The sequence below is a fragment of the Anastrepha obliqua genome, chromosome 3 (assembly GCF_027943255.1).
Source record: "Anastrepha obliqua isolate idAnaObli1 chromosome 3, idAnaObli1_1.0, whole genome shotgun sequence".
In the NCBI taxonomy this organism is placed as follows: domain Eukaryota; kingdom Metazoa; phylum Arthropoda; class Insecta; order Diptera; family Tephritidae; genus Anastrepha; species Anastrepha obliqua.
The window spans coordinates 4610411-4634737 of record NC_072894.1 but is presented as its reverse complement, the minus strand read 5'-3'; the positions used below and the strand labels follow the sequence as shown (position 1 = coordinate 4634737).

Below are 24327 nucleotides of genomic sequence, written 5' to 3'. Positions count from 1 at the left end.
TTTCGATTTTTTTGTTATTTTACGAGTTTTGTATATTTGATTTTGTTCCTCGTGATTATTTCCGAAATTAATTATTCTAAATTATTATGATTATTTTTATAAATTTGAATTGCTAATGTATACGAACCGCTTTGTTGCTTCTTTAGTTTTGCTTAAATTAGCTGCTTTAATTCAAAAGAAGAATTACGGCAAGTGAAATTTATCCAAAAGTGAATGCTGGAAATGTGGCAAGAAAGGACGTTGGCTTTATTAGTTTTAGGGCTGTTTTCTCATCTTATCAATAGAGTACAGTTTGTTCCTCACTTTAAAGGGTCCCTTGACTCATCACTCCGTTAAACGTCAATTTGTCAATTACGTAGCTATGGCAACACGCGAGTAATTTAATTCAAAATTAAAACTTTAACTCAAACATTTTGAGCCGACCTACAAAACCTTAAAGGGCATACTTACTTACTTACCGAGTTACAGTTTGCCGAAGAATGGCTCCCCCGCATACCTTTTCCAGTTTATTAAGCTAAGCGAAGCCAAGCCATCTTCAATTTGGTGTTTCAACGAACACGAGCACGTCCTCGTCCTTCCTACGGACGACATGACCCAGCCACCGTAGTCGCTGCAGGGTGACTCGTTTGACTCTCTCAATGTCACCGTAAAGCTCACCGTCTTATACGCGAGCAGGGCCAAAGATCTTGCGAAGTAGTTTTCTCTTTTCTCTCCACGAGCGGTTGCCTCTGATTATTTGTCTGACCAGCCTTGAGCGTCTTGTAAAGTATTGCTTTCGTTCGTCGAGAGAGGGTTTTACTACTCATTTGCGCACTTAGCCCATATCGAATTTGTGGTCGTTAACTTCGATCAATGGATGAGGACGCCGCGACTGCTTTCAGTACTTCAGCATATACTTGGTTTTGCTCGCGTTTACCGCAAGACCTCATCGGCCGGACTTCCATTCAATGCGTCACCGTATTTAAAACTTCGAACGGCATCAAAAGGCTCACAGAGGTCCTTTCCTATCTTGATGGAGCTTTGTGTGCTACTCATCGTCATTCTGCACAACCGTATCTCCTTATCAGGGATACCGAACTCAGACATTATGCGATATATTTAGTTGGCCGCGAATTGGACTATCAAAGGCTGCCTTGTAATCGACAAATAATTGGTACGTGCCAAAATTGTAAAGGGTATATGACTCTCCCTTAAATATGTATATCGACTCGAGAGTGAGAGAGCACTTAAGAAAACCAAAATGCGTTTATCGCCACTATAAAAAGGTCTGGAAAGTTAGTAGTCAGTTGAAAAAACAGTTCCTAGCCTTCCTTCTTCTTGAAGCTTCCAAATACTTCAGAAAAACTGCTTACCATAAGTGCTTTCGACGAGAGTAATCATTTTATCCTCTCCATGCAGCATATTCAAATACCACACCTAAGCTTTTAACATGTCGTCCAATCGGTTAATGCTCTTTTAGTGTCCCAGCGGTCGTATATACATCATCCTTCTCAGGGAGTGCACACTTCGTGATCATTTCTGAGTAGAATACGGCAAAGTTTGATAGCTTATCCCCACCTTTCCCCATATTGCCTATGAGTAAAAAAAAAAATTCTTCAACTAAAAGTCTGCACACCGCTCACTGCATTCCAAAGCGATCTCCTCTGTTTACCTTATCCAAAAAGTTCATAGCCAGAATTTTGGCGCCTAAGAGGAGTGGAGTGTGTTTTTTAATCATCTCGAGCAGAGATTGGCGGCAGCCCTAAATGCTTCGGTTTGTGAAAGTTATAATTTAGCTAAGTACATGTATGCATTTGCTTTTCCTTTTCCAAACTGCACTAAATAATTTTTAATAGCATTTGCTCAGAATTGTCATCGCTTAAACTAATTTTCCTTAAACAGTGTATACTTTGATATGCGCAAACTGAACTTTCAATTGAGTTGGAGCCCAGAAACATTGTTGTAATTCCACTTTACTCTCACACATTTCATTATAATCCATGTACATATTTCTTGCTAAGCAGTTAAAACAATCCAAGTTAATACTACGACTCAAATATTCACGATTATTTACTTGCAGTAGTGTAGATATTAGTAATCGAGTAATATCCCTGTAGCGAGAAGCCAATCTACTCAGTTCATGAACTGATATTTGATGGTAGAAGTCATTCTAGTTCCAGAGCGACGAGAATTGTACCAGTTGTAAAATCACACATTAGTGGTGTCTGCAAAACAAATATGCTGATATCAACCCTTCGTAGACACCCAGGCCAGACTTTTTCGACTTCAGACGTGAGTTTAACATATTTCTATTATAGCTAACAACTTGAGCTTCCAGGTAGCTTCCTAAAATTTTATTTTCTATCGATTCATATATACAACCTTTTAAAAAGGATCCACGAATAGGACGAAAAAAGGCCAGACCCGGGTGCCCAAGCGAAGGTTTTGAAAAAGCCGTCCAATGGAGGATTGAGTCCCTGGCCGCTCTGTTGTGGAGGGAAACACCCTGAGCTTGATCTTCATCGAGTAGCAGAGAACATAAGCATTCCTCTACACGACCTATGCACTGCGATTGACTCGAGAGTAATCGCGAAAACCAATAGAAGGTGGTCTCTGACTGCTAACTGCAGAGCCTCCAAAGCGCTCTGTTGAAAACTGAATCTTAAAAGGACAAAATGTCTGTTGGATTCAACAAATGAACTTCCTGACAGGTATTATAACGGAGCACTGCACTATTGGCACCCTAGCCTGTAGGAAGGGTGTACCTCACAATGACTTCTGCAGGAGTTGCGTAGAAGAAGAAGAAATTGAGTCGGTACAACACTTCCTGTGGGAATCCCCTGCACTTCAAAGAAGCCGTACCAAATATCTTGAAGACTTGGGGAATTTGCAAAATGCCTCTTTGGAGAGTCTAGTTACCTTCGAAAAAGGCCAAAGTTATTTAAGCAACTTAATTAGAGGAAGTTAAATGCAGGTATCACAATGGGCTTTCCGGCCACCGAGTGTATGGTCTTAGATAAGCAACCTGGCTAACCTAACCTAAGCCAGTCTGATTCATAAAATCTTCAATTACACCTCAAGAAAGTCGTGGTGGCATGGTGTGTTAGGAATCTACTTCATATTTTATATAGAACTCGCGTCTAAATACTTCTAAAAAATTTTTGTCATCGTGAAATCTTATTCTCACGCAAATCATATGCAGAAAGTGGCGATGGATAGGTCACACACTGAGAAAACCACCAGATAGCATCACGAGGATAGCACTTGACTAGAAACCCTCCAGGGAGCAGAGGTCGCGTTCGACCAGAAAACACTTGGAGAAGGTTGATGCTGCGCGAACTAGCAGATGCCGACACCTCAAGGGGCGGTGCAAAAACAACAGCACACAACCGTGTTCGAGGGAAGAGTCTTCTTGAGGCCCTATGCTCCCGAGAGGAGTGAACAAGGAAAAAAATCATATTGTAGACTTTTCTTCATTCGGCGTTTTGCTTCCGATTTTATGAATCCATACACTTTAAAGTCATTATTTACTTCGCTCGTACGGTCTAAGCTGGAGTATGTCGTCCTTCTTTGGATCCTCAGTGCCACATAAATTGACTTGAACGCTTCCAAAAGAAATTTCTCCGTTTTGCACTCAGATCTTCAAACTTCACTCATCGGACTCCTTCATACATAGGAAAAAAAAATTAAACAAAATAATGGATGTAGGTTATCAACGCTCAGTAAATGCAACTAACAAAAGTTGCATCGTGCATTCCTTTGCTTCTCCTTGGAACCATAGGAAATAATAATAATTTGGTGGAACCATATTAAAAATACCAGTTACTATAACTGAGAAATGTGGGAAGACGAACAACTTCAGTTGCAATACAAACTGGTTCCAAGTTGGTTCAGAAGTAATAGGTTTGATTGCAGGGATAGGTAAGAGAAATTTGCATAAGTATGCGTACGTGAAAGTATTTGAATAATATGCCGACTAATATATTTTAATACAATGCGACAGCTGTAGTGGCAGTTAGTTAGGAATTTTTATGACTAACGCTCGACAAATAAATAAATACCAATAGACATGCAAGTAAGTAAGTCGTGTGCTGTGTACGTATTTTTGTTGTTTTAATATAATTCATATACCAGAAGTTTAGTTGGCAATGATGATAATGAAACTACAGGTTGGAGGCTTAAATAAATATTCAAGCGACTAGAAGTCTAATGACCGGCCATCAAATAAATACCAGGAATTACTAAATCAAATAGAGATAAGAGGACGAATATATAATATTTGGGCTGTACCACTGGATAAACTGACTAGGTTCTTAGATAGCGCGTTAGATAAGAGTAGACATACTTATACATATATGTATATACAAACTTATATTTAGGTGTATATATGTTTATATTTATCTACGTTCAACTGTGCAATAGGGGTGCCCTTATCAATTTCAAATTTTATTTTAGTTACTTTTCCTCAACTTTGTTGCTCTGTTTTATTAGAAAATGGAGGTGTAATTTGAGCTCAATCGGGAAAAAGAAATTTGTTTTCAATTTTAGAGTTTACTAAATTATAGTATAATAAAGTAAAAGTTGGATTTTTTTATATATATATATTTTTTTTTTTTTTGAGCTGACTGTTTTCTACACTTTGTATGTGGCAATGTAATTTTTTATAATAGGTATACAGTAGGTTCTGTTTTTATGCGGCTTTTTTTATGCGGTTTTGAAATAGTGCGGTTTTTTTTTAAATTACAAAATGCATGTCGACCTATCGGGAATTGTACATATAAACAAGATTCTAAACCAGCTAAGCAAAAACTCATCACGGATTACATCAGAAATGCTAACCCTACAAGTATGGAACCGCCTGCATAACTATCTAGATCAGACGTGTACATTTCCTCAAGTGACGAAAGTGATTTTACGCCAAATCCTAAACGAACGCGCAACATGTGGGTATTGTCTGATTTTATTTCTGACTTAAATTTATTTTTCGATTCTGACGTTTCTTAAATAAAGATATAATTTTCAAAAATACAATATTTTGTTTATGCGATTTTATTTAATTATTTCAGATTCAAGCGGTCTATGGAACGTATCTATAGTTATAATATGGGACTAGTGCCCTTTTTTATGCGATTTTATTACATTATTTCAGATTTATACGGTTTTAGCACTTTTGAAACGTATCTATAGTTTTACTATAGAACTAGTAGCTTTTTTTATGCTGTTTCTTGCAGAACGTATCTACCGCATAAAAACAGAACCTACTGCATATAAATTCAAATCAAAAGCCATGGAATTGATATATGATGGAGTGGAAGAACTACTACTTGGAATGCGTTTAGCCAAAGGGAAGTAATGGAAAGATCGAAGGCGGCTCTGATGGTTATGCGACTATACGGAAAATAGAGCTCCAGAAATTTTTAGAGAGCTGGATCAAACGCTGACATAAGTGCGTTGCAGCTCATGGAGAGTACTTTGAAGGCGATAATATCACTTTTGAGGAATAAACTTATATTTGGAATTTCCTGAATATATTCTGAGAACTTTTTGATCGAGGTGGTTATTCAAACGTAAGTTTTCAAAATGATACACAACAGAAGCAATTCTTTATTTTCTGTATTACAAGCTGTTGGATTTTCCACACTTAAAAAAAAAATATCATACCATGGGTATCAAATCAGATATATTTTGTACAACTTAAAACGAAGATTATTTCTTAAAAGGGTTGAGACTTAACTTTTATTTAAAATGTTTTTTCACAAAAATATTAAACAGGTTGACATTTAATATTATTAGGTGCGAAAGTAAGTTCCCGCTATTTGTCAATAGATGTCGCCAGCAGTGTGTGATAGTCGATTCTAACATAACCTAAACGTCATAAAGCAAGCTTAGACATATGGTAAAGAAACTGCTTCGACGCATTAGTGATTTTGTTTTGGTATCTTATACTTTTGGTTTTGTGAAAATATCTGATTTTGTGCCGAATATTCGTCATTTGCGGAAAGTGTTGATTTTCCCCTTTCATTCGAAAAAAAACAGCGGCTGAAGCGCATCCAAAGCTACAAAAAGTTTATGGAAATGCTGCTTTAAGTGAAATAACGTGCCGAGATTGGTTCCCTCGCTTCAAAAACGGTGATTTTAATGTTGACGCCCGTCCGCGTGAAGGAAGGCCAAAAACCTTCGAATACGCTGAATTGGAGGTACTGCTCAAAGAGGATCCGTGTCAAACGCAAGAAGAGCTTGCTTCAGTATTAGGAGTTACCCGTCAATCCATTACCAAGCGATTGCATGCTTTGGGAATGATTCAGAAACAGGGCGCCTGGGTTCCTTATGAGTTAAAACCAAGAGATGTTGAACGTCGTTTTTTCGCCTGTGAACAACTGCTCCAGCGGCAAAAAGGAAGGGTTTTCTTCATCGCATCGTGACGGGTGATGAAAAATGAATTCATTACAGCAATCCAAAGAAAAAAAAGCTATGGGGACTGCCCAGTCATGCTTCCACGTCGTCGCCTCGGCCGAATATTCACGCTGCGAAGGTTATGCTATGTATTTGGTGGGATCAAGTCAGTGTTATTTATTATGAACTGTTAAAACCAAGCGAAACCATCACATGGGATCAATATCGACTTCAATTGATGCGATTGAGCCGAGCACTGCGCGAGAAGCGGCCGCAATACGCGGAGAGGCAGGAAAAAGTGTTTCTACAGCATGGCAATGTTCGGCTTCACGTTGCCAAACCCGTTAAAACCTACCTGGAAGCATTGATATGGGAAATCCTACCCCACCCGCCCTATTCCCCAGATATTGCGCCGTCATCTGTTTCGATCGATGGCACATGGTCTAGCTGACCAGCAGTTCCATTCATATGAAGACATCAAAAAATGGCTTGATCCGTGGATAGCCTCAAAAGATGAACAGTTTTACCGCGACGGCATAAGAGATACACCAGAAAGGTGGGAAAAAGTTGTAGCCAGCGATGGGCAATACTTTCAATGATTCACTTGTAACCGTTTTTTTCAGAATAAAGTTGTATTTTCATCAAAAAAACAGCGAGAACTTAGTTGCGCACATAATGTGATACATGTTTCGGGTGTTTCTTTAGCTGCATGACAACTTCGATATCGATAACTGTGGTTTCACGGCTGAGAATGTCCAACTATGTTGACATTTCTATTCAGAACAGTTTGGCAAGTCATCATGAATCGTTTAACGACAAACGTAAACAGCGGAATCAGTTTGCTCCAGAATATTCCACTCCCACAAACTTCTCAAGCATGGCCTTGAATTCTAAGGATCGTGGTAACTTGGAATTTGTGCCGCTGCACGGGGAAGCTGAGTTTATCTCTTTACAAGTCAAGTTTTTCACAATTTTTGGCATTTGGTACTAATGCACTCGTGCGAATATCGTAATAGCACATTTTAAAATTTTAAAAAACAAATTAAACAACCAAGGTTTTATTGGAAGTAGATGGCAACCTTATTGAAACATATATCTCGACTAGGGTTGTTTAAGAGATCCATCTGATCCATCTGATTGCCGTATTGAGATATTTTATTTAGTTATGAAATAGTTTGAAGCTCTTCACCTGTAGTCATTAACGGACAATCTTAAGTGGAAAATGGAAGTTTTCAGATATCTTCAGCTCTGGCTAGGTTTCATTATAACTTATACAATTTCTTAGCTCAACGTATCAAGACAGTACAGAAAAATATAATATTATGTGATCTGCACGCTTTTACACCTTAAGAGGGCTACTGATTTCTCTTCACTGATTTCGACCTGAGCTTTCTTTTCATATGAATATACACTTCAGTTAAAAATTGAAAAAAATATATTTATTTATATTGAAGAACACGTCGTAGCTGCGTTTGGTTAGCCGCACGGCAACTGTAGATGTCACAGCGAAAAGTTGAAATGTATTTTTCTCAAAACAACGTTTTTCTGGTCTGTAAACGAACTACAGCAAATTCTATTTCACCGATTGATCTGGAATTTTCATCAGTTATTTAACACATCAGTAGTTCTGGCAGGTGCTACTTTCGTTTCTTTTCAGCCCTAACTTTCTATACTACAGTCTGGTTTCCACCCGAAAAACATGCCTTTTTTTTAAAGTTTGCCATTTTGATATTTTTCAATAAAAGTTTCCCGTTGTGGCAGCTGCCAGAATGACAAGCCTACAAAATAATAATCACTTTAACTTTTTCTTTTCAGTTGTCTTGAATAGCTAAAATTCTCTTGACAAGCCACCTATCTGTTTTTTAAGACGCTTCCTTTGGTGCCACACTACTAAAAAAATATGTCAAAAACAAAAAAAAATGTTTTTGTATACTATTTGATGCCAATAATAACATACTATAAAATCAAAACGATCGCATTTTGTTTTCTTAAAAAAAAAATTCTAAAAAAATCTATAAAAAATGAGTATTTGACCTTCAACAAAAAACTCAAATACAAAAATTTCCATAAAATTAAGCACATCCCTAATGCACGTACGTATGCACGTTTAAGTACAGCACATTAGATAACAGTGTTATTAAGAGCAGTTGGCTCATTAAAATTAATGACAATTTAGTTAGTTATCTCACCCGATGTGGTGCGCTCAGCAGACGGAGAATGGTGCCCAATTGCGTGGCCAGTGGCATTGTGGCGGCAAAACCATAGGTCGGTGCACGCGTCGGTATCGGGTACATGGATGTGCAATTGAGCGGATCAGTGTCGACCAAATACTGCACCCGCAGTGTAATCAATTCATCTGGATCCATTTTCACTATCATGTTGTTTGTTGTTGTTGCTGTTTGGAGCGATTGCTCGCAAATACTCCAACCCTGCGATTATTTGCCTCTGGTTTCGCGTTTTATTTTTCGTTGTTTCGTTGCTTTTATTATTTCACTTTTATTGCTATTATCTCATGCACTTTACATATGCACGAACACACACGCACGCACGCACAAACACAAGCACACTAATTCACTACTGCGTTGGTATGTCGACAAGTGTGTGAGAGTTTTCGCTTTCCGCCACTTGTGAACCGTTAAATAACATGTTAAACTGTGGCTAACTTGGCTAACTTCGCCGTTTTGGTTTTAGCTCATAATTTACGTTTTTCCCGCATCACTTTTTTTCGTTTATTTATGTAAACTTTTGTCTCTTACGTACATATGCACATGTGTAAGTACATAGGTGCACACACACACACACACACGCATGTACGCTTAGGTGTATTTCACTTTTCCTTTGTAAACTGAGTTAATTTAGCAAATCACTTTCATTGAGGCTCTTTTTGTTTATTCGTAGCTTTTTGTTGTCATCAACAGTGGACTTTTGTTAGTTAAAGATCTAAAAATGAAAGGGCAGACAAATTGTTTTTTAACATTTACAGATACTGCAGCTGAGTTTGCAGCTGAGAGTTTTGCACAATATTGAGGTTTGCGTCCAGCTTTTCACTGCGGTGACGTTAATTTTAAAGTTTTTCGGCATTTTCGCTGCTGCTTGCCGCTCGTTTGACTTTGTGGCATGGAAGATATTTTCTTATTTAACAAAACAAAAAAAAAAACACCAGGACAAGATTCAATTTTTGAAGGTTTGCCTACTTGTGACATTAGAGTTTTTACTTTACGTTGCATTCAACCTTTTTTTACGTAAACGACACACTGGGGTAAGTTGCACCCCAATTCATAAACTTTTTCCACAAACGGATTTAAATTTGTATTTACACTTTTTTTGTAAGTATTTGGACAAAATAAATTTAAAATGTATTGTTTAATTTAATTTGTCCAAAGATATCAGCCTATTTCGTAAAAAGTTTGGATTTTGCCCTGCCTTATGGAAGGCCAGAATGTTAACCGTGGGCAAACCGCTGTTCGAGACTGAACAACTGTCTGGCTTAGATGTCAACAACCTGATAAGGTTCCTGGTAAACAAGTTGGTAACCAGGATGTGGTAACAAAATGGTGCGGAAGCGTTAGTTGGATTACGGACAAATCACCACTTAAACCAACCAACCAACCAGGGTTTGCATACTCAAAAAATATATATCGGAAAACATCTTGCACTTCAAAAAACTATGTAAAGTAAAAAAAAGGCGCGGTGAGATTCAGATACATACATAGGATGCTGGACAACAACATCGCACGAGCACAGCAAGATCCTCCTGTTCAAAAACAAATCAGACTTCACAATCCCAGACCTTAACTTCAAAAAAGATTTTACGGTACGGTGGAACACGTAGAGGAGGAGAAAAGGGAAGGTGATTCGACATTGAAATCTACACTGAAGGTTCTAAAATGAACTGTGGTGTAGGGGTTGGCATCTAATCGGTGCCGCTCAAAATATCCAAATCAATTCGACTTTCTGACTATGCCCGCGTGTTCCATGCAGAACTATTAGCTATTAGAGAACCATGTAAGTCACTAAAATACTACGCAGAAACTGGTGCAAGAGTAACTATCTTTTCAGTAAGGGCAAGCAGCTATCAAGGCCTTAAATTCCAACTCCATTTCATCCAAACTGTTCTTACAGTGTAGAGAGGAGCTGGAATTGCTTAGTCATTGGCTTCAAATTACTCTAATTTGGGTTCCTGACCATAGGAATATAGATGATAATAAGAAAGCAGATGAGCTAGGAAGATAAGGTTTGGCACTGCGCATAACAGAGTCCTGGCCCACTAAATAGAATAAAAATATGCATTGCTTCAAACTACTATGCTTTAGCCGCAAGAAGGTGGAAACAAATAACTACATGCACAAGACATGCGACAAGAAAAACATGGTCCTCGTACAACATCCAGAGGATGACTGTTAGGATGCCATCGCCCAAGCATCTCACGTATCACTGCAACTCATACAAGTCACTGGAAAGTAGTGTATCCTTTCAATTGCATTGGCAGAAGCTGTCAGGCGGAGAAGCTGAAAAAAGTCTTACCCACTATTTATGCGAATATCCAGGTGTAGCTAGAGCAGGACTTCGCTCTTTCGGTAGGTCTTTCTTACAGCAAATTAATAACATTTCAGACAAAGAGATAAAAAGTTTGCTGCTTTACTTGGATCTCACGAAACGGATCTGACTCAAACAAAAAAAATAAGGCGTCACACGAGAATAATGGCGTCACAACAAAAATAAAGTAGTAAGAAAACGAAAAAATAGCAAATTCATAAAAACTAGTAAAGGAATAATTAGTTAGCTATTTAGTTGCATTATATGGTTTTTGCAGTAGTTGAACTATATACTTAAATTGCGTGGCATTTCAACTCGTAAATAGTATTTCCAAGCTGAGTAGTACTTGTGTGAAAGTAGCATGAAACCTGTTTAAAGTTAGGTTAGGACACACTCAGGCTTATAGCCATTTATGATGCCGCGTAGCAAGAAGTTCGCTTAATATAAACTTTTTTTTATTTATTGTTTTTATTTCCTATTCATTATTTTCTTTCTATTTTTCTGTTCTTCTCCTTTTTTGTCACAAATCTCTCCCGTTTAAGGGGTCCCGGTGGTCTAGAGCATGAAAGTTTAGGGTATTTTCTGGAATTTTTTTTTTGCATAAAAAATATTAAAAACTATGTTTCAACTTTTTAGGCTTTTCACTTAACTTTCTTTACATACAAAAATGATTTTTTTTTTTAATTTTAATAATTTTAAAAATGGTGCTGGAGTTGACCCTTCCGAAAAATTGGATCTGGACGGTGTTGTCCATTTTGGCTCTTCTATATTTATTTGAAACACAAAAACCACAAACAATTATTGAATAGTTGTTGTTTGCTTTTTTTTTTGACAACACCAGACCGAAAAAAATCGTTTCGAGATAAATGAGTTTAAAGTTTGAGATACAGGACGCATATTTTCGAAATATCGAAAAAACAAAAAATCGATTTTTTGAAATTTCTAGAGGGAACCCGGTGGCCTCAAGTCACAATTCTCACCCATGACTAATTTAGGGCACTGCCGCTTTTATAATTCATTCAACTAATGGAAATGTTTTATGGCAAATATTTGTTTATAGCCAAAACGAACTTTTAAGACGAGTGATACAATAAAATTGATTGTAGATATTATTTACAAGTAATAGCATTTTAATTTAGCTAACAACAAGCATTGATGCAAAGGGGAGCGCTCTAGTAGCTGGCTTATACAGTTTACTGCCAACACCCGTCCATTATGCTAAATGAAAAGCATACAAACTAATTCAAACAAATTGCCGAGCACGCCCAACAAACAACATAATTACAATTCATCGCTGCAAGTTAATCGATGGCTCACACACGCACATGTATGTACACACATGGACTCACACTCGTTAGCTAGCACATCAGCACGCAGTGCTGTCACCCACATTTTCCTAAAATTGACGATATGACGCAGCTGAGTCGCCGAATTCGCTGAGTTGGCTCACTAAGCAAGTTGAATTTTCGCAGCTTTGTTCCATTGCTGCCTGACTTTGGCTTCACTTTCACGTATTGTGTAATTCACAGTTTGGGTTTGTGCGTATGTGTTTGTCTACAATCGCATGTGCATATGTGCTCGCACTATAAACCGTTGCTTGGAATGTGAGCATGCAAAGTGGAGAACATTGAAACAGCTATGAATTCCCCTCAATGTGTAAGAGATTTCAAAGAATTTTGCACCACTAAACTGAGAAAGCTACAACAACGTTTTTGTTTGCTGTAGAAAGTTGACCTTCATGTGGGCATTTGGTGAAGAGAACCTTGGACTTTGTAGTGCATTTTAATGTATGAGCGCACAAAAAGTCGAGGTTTTCCCGTTAAGGAGGATGAATTTGAGACTGCTGCTCTTCGTGTGCAACGCCTCAAGATCGAAAGCCAAAGGTTAACAGTTCAGGTGTCAAGACTAATTGAAGATGTGGCTTAGGTTATGAGCTAAGCTTTTGTGAAAAATAATTATATTGAAGCAGAAATATAGTAATTTAATTTCCAAAAAAGAAAAAAAAATGGTTGCTTTTCCAACCGTAAGGCGACCTCTCACCTCTTGTTTCTTAGATACCCAGCCGTCGCTCTTGTGAGCATTTCAATACTTCAAAATTCGATTTCCGATATTGCAAAAGTATCGTTTTATTCCTCACAAATTATCATTTTCGAACACTTTTTCCAACTCTTCCAACACACTTTCCTTGCACCAAAGTGACAATTGACAATTTATTTGCCGTCAAATGAAAAAATAATAAACCGAACGGATTCAAAACTGATTCGTTCAACGATTATGTTTTCACATTTACGCCACCGTATACAACGCGCCTTACGACGGAGATGCTGCCGCAGCGCGTCGAATATTTGCGCACAAGCGCTGCAATACTGCAAGCACGGCGAGCCCGCTGATGTACTTGAGCTCGTGGAATTGGCAGTATCAGAACCAAAAGACACAGAAGTGCTGGTAAAGCTGCTGGCCGCACCCATTAATCCCTCCGACATCAACACCATACAAGGCAAATATCCAATAAAGCTGCCCCTACCAGCCATTGCCGGGAATGAGGCTGTAGCAGAAGTACTGCGGGTTGGCGAAAAGGTAAAGCAGCTTAAACCAGGGCATCGCGTCGTTGTGGCCGAAAATGCACTGGGCACTTGGCGTACGCACGCCACCTTTGCAGAACATCAGCTGATGTGCGTTTCCGATAAAATAGATTTGGTTGCAGCTGCCACGTTGGTTGTAAATCCACCAACTGCCTACCGCATGCTGAAGGATTTCGTGCCACTTGCCCAGGGCGATTGTGTCATACAGAATGGTGCCAACAGCGCGGTGGGCCAAGTAGTACATCAACTCTGCAAAGCGTGGGGGCTCAAGTCGGTCGGTGTGGTACGCAATCGCCCGAATTTCGAAGAGTTAAGAACATATTTGAGGGTATTAGGTGCAACTGAAGTACTCACAGAGGAGCAATTGGCGCAGACAGACATCTTTAAAAAAACGTTGCCAACGCCGCGTCTGGCGCTCAATTGTGTTGGTGGTAAGAACGCATCGGATATAGCAAAACAACTTGCACCCATGGGGGTGATGGCCACTTATGGCGGTATGTCGCGAAAGCCAGTAATGGTGTCAACGTCGGCGCTTATTTTTAAAAACGTATCGTTTTGTGGATTTTGGATCACGCGTTGGATGAGGGATCACGTAAAAACGCCTGTACGTGAAAAAATGTTCGCCGACCTCACGAAATTGCTGGAGCAGGGCAAATTGAAGGGTGTCAAGCATGAGATGGTGCCGCTAACAGAGTACAAAGCGGCTGTGGCGGCAACGTTAGACATAAAGGGGTTGGTGGGAAAGAAATACATTTTGGATATGCAACGCTAACCAAGGCCCCCATTTGTTGAATGTGTAGTAATTACATAAATCTATTATTAAATAAAATTATCGGGATTATCGAGTGCAAAAAGGACCAACATAGTTGTTTATATGCATACTTTTAGGAAGACAAGTTGAAAGTTTGACAGCTTTCTGAATGCAAAGCTTGCGAGCCAAAATGAGATAAAACAGGGTTCCATTAGTCTTCTAAATGATTAAATGCCTCTAAAACGTCAAAAGAAAAGCAAATTTCAAGTAATTATTTGAGAGAAAGAATGAAAGCAATAAAATCAGGAACAAATTTTGGCGAATAAGCCCCAATGCTTTTTTCGTAGCACAGTGTGGTAAGAGGGTCAACAGGACAAACTTGCTCACTTAATATAATTTTTACGTTTCAGCCGAAAGGAACGCTGGGCTGCATTCCATTATTAAAAGCAGGGTCTAAAATTGCTTAAATATTTTCTAGGACAATGATTTTATTCTTGCTTCGGTTTTGAAAAGAAAACAGCGACATAACCAGCACAATCGTAGAGGTTGCTGAAGCAAATATTTCTTTGGCAGCTTGTCGCATAGGCATTAAATTATTTATAACTACAGAAACATGTCCTATAAATAAAATCCATGTTTCTGTTTCAATTAAATCAGTAAAAATGTGTGTGCGTTACGATTATGTTTCGTCAGGTTACAAATTGAGGCTTGCAGACTACTGTAGTGTTTTCCAAGCGGAGGTAGCCGCAATTAAGGAAGCAGTGAATTGGTTGCTTACTTCTGTAATTACTGTAAAGGACGTAAATATTTACTCCGACAGCCAAGCGGCAATTAGGGCATCCGAATGCTTCGAAATTAGGTTCGCCTGTGTTCCCAATTACAGCGGCTTAGAGGGAAACTGCTGGGCTGATGCGCTGGATAGACAAGGGCCCCTGGAGACGGCTTCACCACGAAATGTGAGGATTGGGGTTCCCTTGAGAACCTGTGGTACACTCCTGGAAAGATGGGCCTCGCGCAACTCAGTGAGCGCTGGGCTACTTCGCCATCATGCAAAGTCGCGAGATCTTTCTGGCTAACAAAGTCGCAGCTCTCGAATCTGGTAGGTATCCTCACACACATTGCACGTTAAGTCTGCATGCGGTGAGTCTTGGGATTACTTTAAGTCCTCTCTGCAGAAGCTGGCTGTAGAATGACGTGGAATCATCTCAGCACATTCTTCTCAGCTGCCCCTTCTTCCTTTTACACCTGTGTGGTTCTTTTTCTTCTCTGACATGGGCTTCGACAATATGAGCTTTCAATAGGAGGGAGCCACTTTCCACACAGTGCTCGAAACAAGGTCCATATTGCTAACTAATTTCCCAGGCCGTATAATCTCACGAAATAACAAGGAGAAATGGCCGCCAATACCTTGTGAATCGATGCTATTAGACTTCTTTCTCTTGGGCTATCTGAAAGGTATGATCTACGTCCGTTAGCCTGAGCGGATTCAAGAGGAACAGAACAAAAGCATATGCGTTATAAGTGATGTACAGCCCGAACTATGCCAAGAAGTTATGGATATGGGATTCCTGGACATGTGTTGGTAGAGGAGTTTTATATGTTAATGCCATAGACTGAAAAACCTAAGTAGGTAGGTAGCTGGAATGGTTGGAGTGCCGGTTTGGCACTCCCCAAGTGGCACTAAAGCGCTGTTTTGATGTCATTATGAGACCTCCGACAGGCAGATATCTAAAGCCAGCCAGAGCTGTTTATGTAGGCTGTCGAAGAAAGTAGCGCTCACTGACCTTAGTCATCTAGCTGCCAAGCTTGGACATTTACAGAGAAAGTGCTCTATAGTATCCTTCTCTGAAAGGTCCCCACAGCTTTTGCAATGGGGGTTAAATCATAACCCTAGCTTTTCCACGTGCGAGCCGGTCGTCTAGTGACCGGTAAACACAGCTACGGGTTTGGAAATTGAATAGTGAGGAGTTCAAAAGACTTTCTGGGTCCTTTGTATATCGTATTGGGGCCAAAGGGTTTTCGAAATAGCACATGAAGATATGGAGCTCCATCTTTTCTGCGATTTTTTGAGAAATAATTTATGCAGTTCCCCTTTAACAACTGTCAGGAGGATGCCAATGATCGGGTAAGATGTCTCATTCAGTCCCCTTCCTGGCAAGCTCATCAGCAATTTCATTTCTCTCTATGTTCCTATGTCCTGGAACCCAGATCAGAGAAAGGTTACCTACACACCCAAGAGATTTGATCTCCTCCTTACAGGAGTTTACTAATTTCGTTCTGCACCATGGCGTCGTCAGAGCCTTGATCGGAGAAAATGTTAATATCTCCCTCACTCCCGCGTTCCCTAAGCATTTTGCATGCCTGCAGGATCGCAAAGACTTCTGCCTGAAAAACACTAGTAGTGTTCGGCAGTTTAAAGTGTCAGTGAAGACAGAGGTGCAAGCTGCGGTGCCGATTTCCCCCTCGATCCAATCCTGCCTATTTGGAACGATTGCCCCAGCACGACCGTCAAACTAGAGTTTGCGGATAGAGAGATGTGTTCGAAGTTCGAAGATATCTATATGGTGTTAACTGCCTGAAAATGCTACTGAAAAACCTAATGAAATAAAAAACAAATCATATCGAAAAATTTTTTTTTTTATAAAAGTAAAAACTTTTTATTTACATACGAAAATCTGCCATTTTATTGCACCACCTCACACCTTTAATCGGAAAGGTATACGCGTATATACTATCAGCTTAGATATTCTATTACTTTTTTCTTTCATTTAAACATAAGTTTCACAATTTGACCTTGGTTTGCTTGATTAGCACGCCTTGACTTCTACGAAGCCCTCGATTTTTGCAGCTTTGAATAACATTTAGCTAAATTTACCCACACCTAGTCAATTTTAAAGTTAATCCCCAGCATACATTGCTTTCCATAAAACTTTTATGTGCACAATGCCATTCCCAAGCGAAAAAAAAGGTTGCGCAAGACCTAAATCTTACGATTACCCACACTTCCTTGTTTTCCTTGGCTTTTTTGCGCCACAAACCCAAAGCGGTTTTACCTTTTCTACTTTTGCTTTTACCTTCTTCGTATGAATTTCTTCGTTTGCGTGGGAACATAGCGAAATAAAGGAAATACCCGTTGCATGTTTGACTTCAGCCGGCAACTAACAGCCAACTATAAGCCACGGGCTGCTCCCAGTTAATTCACCGATGCAACGACCAGACGAACTACTTACACTCGTCGTATCGCCTTGGGAAGCAGGAAGCAGCAGGTAACACAAAATGAATGAATTCGTGTTTGAATGCATTAAAACCAAACGGCACAACACCAATAATCCGCCAGGTCAGATCATCGATAGGAAGCCCACAACGGAAGGGGGCACACAGCAAGTAGAAATTAAGTCGGAACGGCATCTGGAGCGGCGCAGAAGGCGAATGAAGTGCAGAACTTTACTTGCCATGCGAATGTGCAAAAGGCAGCTGAAATTGAAGTTGGAATTGGAAGAGCAGTTAAAGCAGGGCAACAAGCGTAGCGTCAACACGAGCAGGTGCGATTTGCTGGCGCAACTAAAGCAATAAATAATTGCAAAAGAGCGCGCAAAGGCACAGCAAAAATTAATGGAAGAAAAAGTGTAAATAAAACCCGAAAAACAAACATGCGAAAGAACATTGTTGAATGGAAGAGACGAAGGTTGCTCGACGGTTGGCGTTTCGCTGCTGCTGAATTTGTGCGCCGTTGAAAAAACGGCTTAAAACTTCGTGGAAAGCAACGAAGGTACACGCGATATTCACTTCGAATTGAAACTTATTTCATTCCTTTTTGTAATTGCACTTTTTATTTTTTGGTTTTGCCGAAACAGTGGCAATTGAGGTTGAAATTCGCTGTGCGAGGTATGGCGTGAAAAGGGAATAACCTGTTGGGGCCCCAACAGCAACAACGATTAGTCATACCGATTTTGCGCCACTCTGCTATTGTATGTCTTCACAGCGATAAATTAACTTTATTATGAACCGGCAGTTATACAGATGCACACACACACATATGCAGAATATGAGCGTGCAGAAATACAGGCTTATAAAGCTTAAAATTTTTAGATATTTTTGATTCAAAGTATCCATTTTTGCACTTACAGACAACTGGTTAAAGAAATTTAATGCTGTCAGTTGCCGAGTACTACAGAGGCAGATAGATTTGAGGTTTGCACTCCGACCTTTGGGTCTTTTGTGCTCTCGACTCATCAGAGTACCTCATCCAAACCCAGTTCCTTTATTAACCTTAAGATTGAGCTGGGCATTTATTCAGGCTGCAATTGGCCGAGATATCGCAACCTTCTCCGCGCTATAGCGCCGCATTCAAGAGGAAGGAGTATTGGGGTACCCGGTAACTACAAGAGTCGGTCGGTGGACCATATCTCAATCCTGTGCAGATGACTGCAAAATCTGTAATGGACCTGTGCGGGCTTAACTTCACAGGATGGCAGTGCCTTGAGAGCCGCCTGACTGTCGCTCAGAATGACAGTTCGCTCATTCCAAAAATGCCTGCCTAAATTGATCTCTGCAGATAGACAGTTGGCATACACATCCACTTTGAGAACTACCCATCGGCACAGGACACTTGATTGAGCGTTGCCAAGTACTAAATGACTTCGTTTTTGTAATTTAAAGAGTTTGAAAGAAGAAGTTATCTATTCGATTATTTATTTAGGGCGGTTTACCTAATTAACCTCTAAGATTCCAGTTAACTTTATTTCGCCGATAAACGCATTCCAGTTCTTTCAAAAACTTTTCAAATTCCCGAATTCCGATACATATTTCAAGATTAGTTGATATGGCATTTAAAATTTGTGTAAGCCCGGAAACAGAATTGCAGCGGGACAGTGGCTAACGGGATGGCAGGTGGTGATCAGCTGATTCACTTCCGTTGGAAAATGTGATAGGTTAAACACAATTGCGACGGAACGGCTTTCAGCTGACATATTGTGGCTACAATACAATTATTTTTTTGAAGAATTTTCTTTGTTATATTTGTGTAGTATTTCGTTTAATCTCATTATTAAAAAACAAGTTCTTTCTAGAAGTAAATTTTTGATATTTTGCGGGTTTTCTTCTGCAAATCGAATAATATTTGCTTGTTATTTACCTGCTGTTGCTTGTAAACCAACAAATTGTGATCAAGTAATGAGAAAAACAACCCTGAGTCTTCAACCCATCGGAGAAAATATAAATGATTTTAATTATTTTAACGGCATAAAAATAACCGACGACAGGAAATCAGTCCCGCCCGCAATTCTGTGCAATTTCATGCATTAAACATTACCCCGTTACTATCTGTCCGCTACAATTCTGTTCAGGGGGTATAGTGAGGCTAAAATTAATTAAGACGACATAAATAAGGAACAGCTAGTTTTGCTCACTGACAGTACCAAACTTCAAAATATTAAATGCAGCGGAAAGTTGCGTTTCACTATCTCTATATTGCGTTTGGTCCTACTAGGCCGCAATTTAAAGGTGGCATCAGGCTTAAATCAAACTTATCTGACAGTTTTGAATTTGATGTGGTCAGATGTGGGTTACGAGGGTTTGAGAAGTCCGCACAAAGTCAGAGAGATGACACTACTGGCGCATATCGAGGTTATGTTTAGTTAGTGGCATCCCTTGGAAGAACTCGCACCAACTTTCAGACAGATCGGCATATTTCTTTGTGTTTGACATTCGTTGGAATCGAGAAAGTCAAGTGATTTTCCATTTCCATCACGTCAAAGCGCCAGCTCACGTCTCAGCATTTGTGGACGCAAAATTAATGGAAATAGGGCTCCAACTCGTTTTACATCGCCACTATTCTCCAGAATCCGGTCCCTCGGATCGCACTACTATTTGTTCTCCAATTTGAAGAAATGGTTTTATTCAAACGAGGAGGTTTTGCGGAAGCGAATGACTATTCTTCAGACTTGGACAAATCCCATTATTCGGAAGGGATCAACAGACTACAACAACGCTAAACGAAACGTATACGCTTTAAAGGTGACTATGACTTTTCAAACGACCCTCGAACAGCGTTCCAAAATAAATAAAGGAAAAAAATATAAGAGAAAATTCGTTTTATTCTTCAGTGCCATTGCGACAGCCTCATCAAGGGTTTTCCAATAACAGGTGTTATCTATCGCTATCGAGAGATGATTAACGATTTGAATTGGAATGGATGGTATTGATCTGGACAACGTTTACTTTCAACAAAATGGCGCTACGTGCCACACAAGCAACGAAACTATTGATCTTTTATGGGAAAAGTGTCCGGACCGTGTCATCTCTCGAAGAGGTGATCACAATTGGCCACCGCGATCTTGTGATTTAACACCTTGTGACTTTTTTCTTTGGAGCCACGTGCATGAGAAGGTCTACGCCAACAGCCCAGTGTCGATTCAAGACCTCAAAGATGGAATTCGTTAGGCTATCGAGGACACAGGGCAGCCACTTTGCAATTCGGTTATGGAAAATTTCATGAAAAGGATATTGTCCTGTAAGCGTGGTCGTGGTGGTCATTTGCGTGATGTTATTTTCCACTATTAACGGCATCGGATCATTTGTATTAAAAAATAGCATTTTTCTTTGAATATCAAAACGACATCTCTTATTGGAAAACCCTTTATTAACTCAAACTGCGCTATTAGAATCGCTCTGTAATTTTCTGTTTTCTGCTCTCTATTCTTCACTCCTATACTGCTTACTTTTTTCCCCTTTTTCAGTCTTCTTAACTTGGATTTTGAATAGACGATGGGATGTGCGATTGAGCTGAACTCACATTTTTTATTAAATTGCGAAAAAATTAGAAGTCAAAACAGGCGGTCAAAACAATTCGGCTTTTGTGAACCTAATAGCAAAGTAATAGCAATGAGGTGGTTCCAAGGAGTCCTTTCTGGAAGGTCAATGGTCGAAAATGTTAATGAAATCATGAAAATAGAGGAGTCGACATTTGAGCACTTATTCCATTGCACAGGAATTGGAGATTGATAAGAAAACTATTTGGAATAATTGGCATACTCTTATACTACATATGTACCTTATATATGTATGTATGTATTATATACAAGTATATATATTTATCGCTTATACCCTTTTGGGGTGTTTTACCGAACTTCTTGTTGGGAGCCAGAAGGAGCCAGAAATTTTATGCCGCCTCCGAACGGCAGATGGTCTTTCATAAGCAACTTTTCATGTCAAAAATACACTCGGAGGTTTGTCATTGCCTGCTGAAGAGCGACCGCTATTAGAGAAACTCTTTTCTATCATTTGGTGTTTCGTACCTAGAATTTCGGGCATTATCGCATAGTATTCAGGCACCAAACCATTTGGCTGTGGCGGCCGCTCGTGCTGTATAACTATAAAAAATTATAACTTCTTAGTTCACCTATTAGATAGACTAAACAGTAATTTTGTAATTTTTTTTATATATATACTTGCAAATTCGTCTTTGCCAGGCTGCTGAGGAAACCAAAAGAGTTGAAGAAAACTTGAAAGTTAAATGCCATTCGAGCTGTGGATACCTTTGAGAGAGGGAGAGTAATAAGCACTTTCTCTGTAAATGTCCGTGTTTGGTAGCTAGACGATTAAGGTCACTGGGTGTTCCTTTCTTCAACAGCCTGAGACAGTGCTTTAATCTAAATCCCATCAACATTTTCCGTTATATCAACAGCTCTGGCTGGCTGTAGATATCTGCCGTTTGGAGATCTCCTTTATGGTATCGAAACGACGCTTTAGTGCTACTTGGGGAATGTCACTCTGGTACCCTACCTACCTACCTTCGTTTCATTAAGTTCGATGAAAATGGCACACGACAAGTGTATATATGACATCACAACGGGATTATGCGTATGTGAGCGCACTCTCTCACTCCCTCCCAACATATCAGCCTAGCCTAAGAATTATATGATAAAAAATAACGTTAGTAGTAGGATTGAGAGCGCTGCATGCAATGCCTTCCACTTCGAGTAGCTGTAATTGCTGGCTTCCAGCCCGAAGCTAATCCGCTCTTCGCACACTATAAACCAATCGAAAGTGTGTGTGTGTAACCAAACAAATATGTATTCATAGCGACTAATAAGAACCACAGTTTTTACACAATCAAAATGCGCCAATAGACAAAAACGACGTGTATGTGCAAGTAGTAGTTGATAAACCAGCAAATGGCCAATTATACGGCATTACTAATCATTACCTTGGCATTAATTGCACGCCCCTGTATGCAGATAAAGTAAGTGAATGTTTGCAACACCACAAATTTGCATGCAATTTTGAACCCGGAAGATTTCTGCTTTATCACCATTGTATGCGTAAGCCACTAACTGTAAACTGAGACGGCTATGCAGTCGCCAATGTGAGCAGCAGCAGCAGCAACGGCAACGGCAACGGCAACAGTCGCCTCGTTAGTGGCCTTTCATTGCTTTTAAATTTGGCGGCTAATAAATTTTCCATTTGCCATTATTTATGTACAAAAAAAGTACCGTTCGTTACATTAAGTGGCTATCTGTGTGATATGTGTGTTTGCATAACTGCATAGTAGCATAACAGCATAGCAGCATAGCAGCATAAAAGAGTAGAAGGGGTCGTGCGAATTTGACCTTCTTTGTTGCTACATATTTTAGTTAATGTGACACACAGCCACTACATCCACACATACAGACATACATATCTACATGTATGGAGCTATGCAGGGTTTCACGATTACTTAATGACTGCATAAATGAAAATTTGTATTCAATTTTGTACTTTTATTCGAGCATTTGAGCAAAGGAGTATTTAGCTGCCCAATAGTCGGCCTGTCGCTCGGTCTATCTGCCTGATTGCTTCACAGCACTTGCGCGCACGCCGTTCGCCAATTGCAACCACGCGCCGCAACCTAACAATAATTGCCAAGAGTCGCACAAAATCACGCTTTGCATGTAATTCATATGCGATTTATGAATTCGTTCGAAAAAGTTTTACTTTTCATTAATTATGAAATATTTCTATTTTTGGACGCCAGCCACATACAGTCGCATGTGTGGGCATCGATGGCAATCGTTGCGGTGGTGGCGCTGGTGTTGTAAGCCTTGCGTGCGGCAGCTGAAAAAACAACTGCAGGGGCAATCGTAGTGGTAATGGCACCCACACACACACACACACGCGCATGCGCCTTCGCCATTCGGCGCACAACCAAAAATATGGTAAAAAGGCAGCAGCCTGCCAGCAAGTTTGTTTCTTAAGTTTTTCGTTTTTCGCCAGTAAATAAGTGAACTTTCACTTTTTTTGGCACTCATCGGTTGAATGGTTGGCTGAATTCTTTTTTACTTGACCGCCGTTGCGGCAATATTACGTTATGGTCGTATGCAGTGCCGCCAAGAAAAATTATAATGCGTTCATTGTTGTTGCTTTTATTGATGTTGCTGCTGCTGCTGCTTCTTCACCTTTTCACTTTTTAATGCCTATTTTAGATTTAAATTTTTTTTGAACCGCAGTTCCTCAAATGCGTTTGTATTATATCTCTTCGTTCGTCAATTGTTCAAATTTGCTAATAATTTCAAATTAGCTTTTACTAAATGGCTGGTTAATGGTAATTGGCCATTCCTGCATTTTTTTCCATTTAATTGCCGATGCCAGTCAATTGGAAAAAATTTCAGAAACAACATCAAAAATCATTGTATTCGAAGAAGAAAAGAAAGGAGTAAAAATATTACAGCGCAAGACATGACGCTATTGCAAATTAGCACTTAAAAATTTAGTGTTTTTTTCCATTGTCGACGAAAAGCAGTAAATAAATTTTATTTAGCAAGACGAATAAAATTTATGGGTATTTTTTTATTTCCAATTTACAGAGATCGAGAAATTGCAGGCATTTAAAAATTATTAAAAAAAAGTATTCAAGTAAAAAAAACTTTGAAAAATTTCGCACAAAAAGCAAAATCATCAATTGGATTTTCTATGAACTTACAAATTTTTATTAATTTTAATTTAACTCAATTATTATTATTAACTTATTAATATTATTATTATGCAGGATATACCCGCTCTGTGACCTAAATATAACTTTTGTTCATATATATAATATAATTCTCGTTT

At 39.3% G+C, this 24327-nt stretch overlaps 2 protein-coding genes across 8 annotated transcripts in view; one reads left to right on the top strand and one right to left on the bottom strand.

The window, feature by feature from the left end:
* LOC129242362 (FH1/FH2 domain-containing protein 3) overlaps nt 1-24327 on the bottom strand; it is a 181063-nt gene that overhangs the window by 83905 nt on the left and 72831 nt on the right. For 3 of the 7 annotated variants that reach the window (XM_054878966.1, XM_054878963.1, XM_054878962.1), the window contains exon 2: nt 8562-9312. The exons of the other annotated variants lie outside the window; for them this stretch is intronic. In XM_054878966.1, coding sequence (XP_054734941.1) covers nt 8562-8750 — 189 coding nt within the window. In that variant the 5' untranslated portion in view covers nt 8751-9312. The remainder of the gene's footprint in view (nt 1-8561; nt 9313-24327) is intronic. 7 annotated transcript variants of the gene reach the window in all.
* LOC129242363 (enoyl-[acyl-carrier-protein] reductase, mitochondrial-like) lies at nt 13081-14330 on the top strand. The gene has a single exon (XM_054878967.1). The coding sequence runs from the start codon at nt 13183-13185 to the stop codon at nt 14260-14262; it is 1080 nt and encodes a 359-aa protein (XP_054734942.1). The 5' UTR covers nt 13081-13182; the 3' UTR covers nt 14263-14330.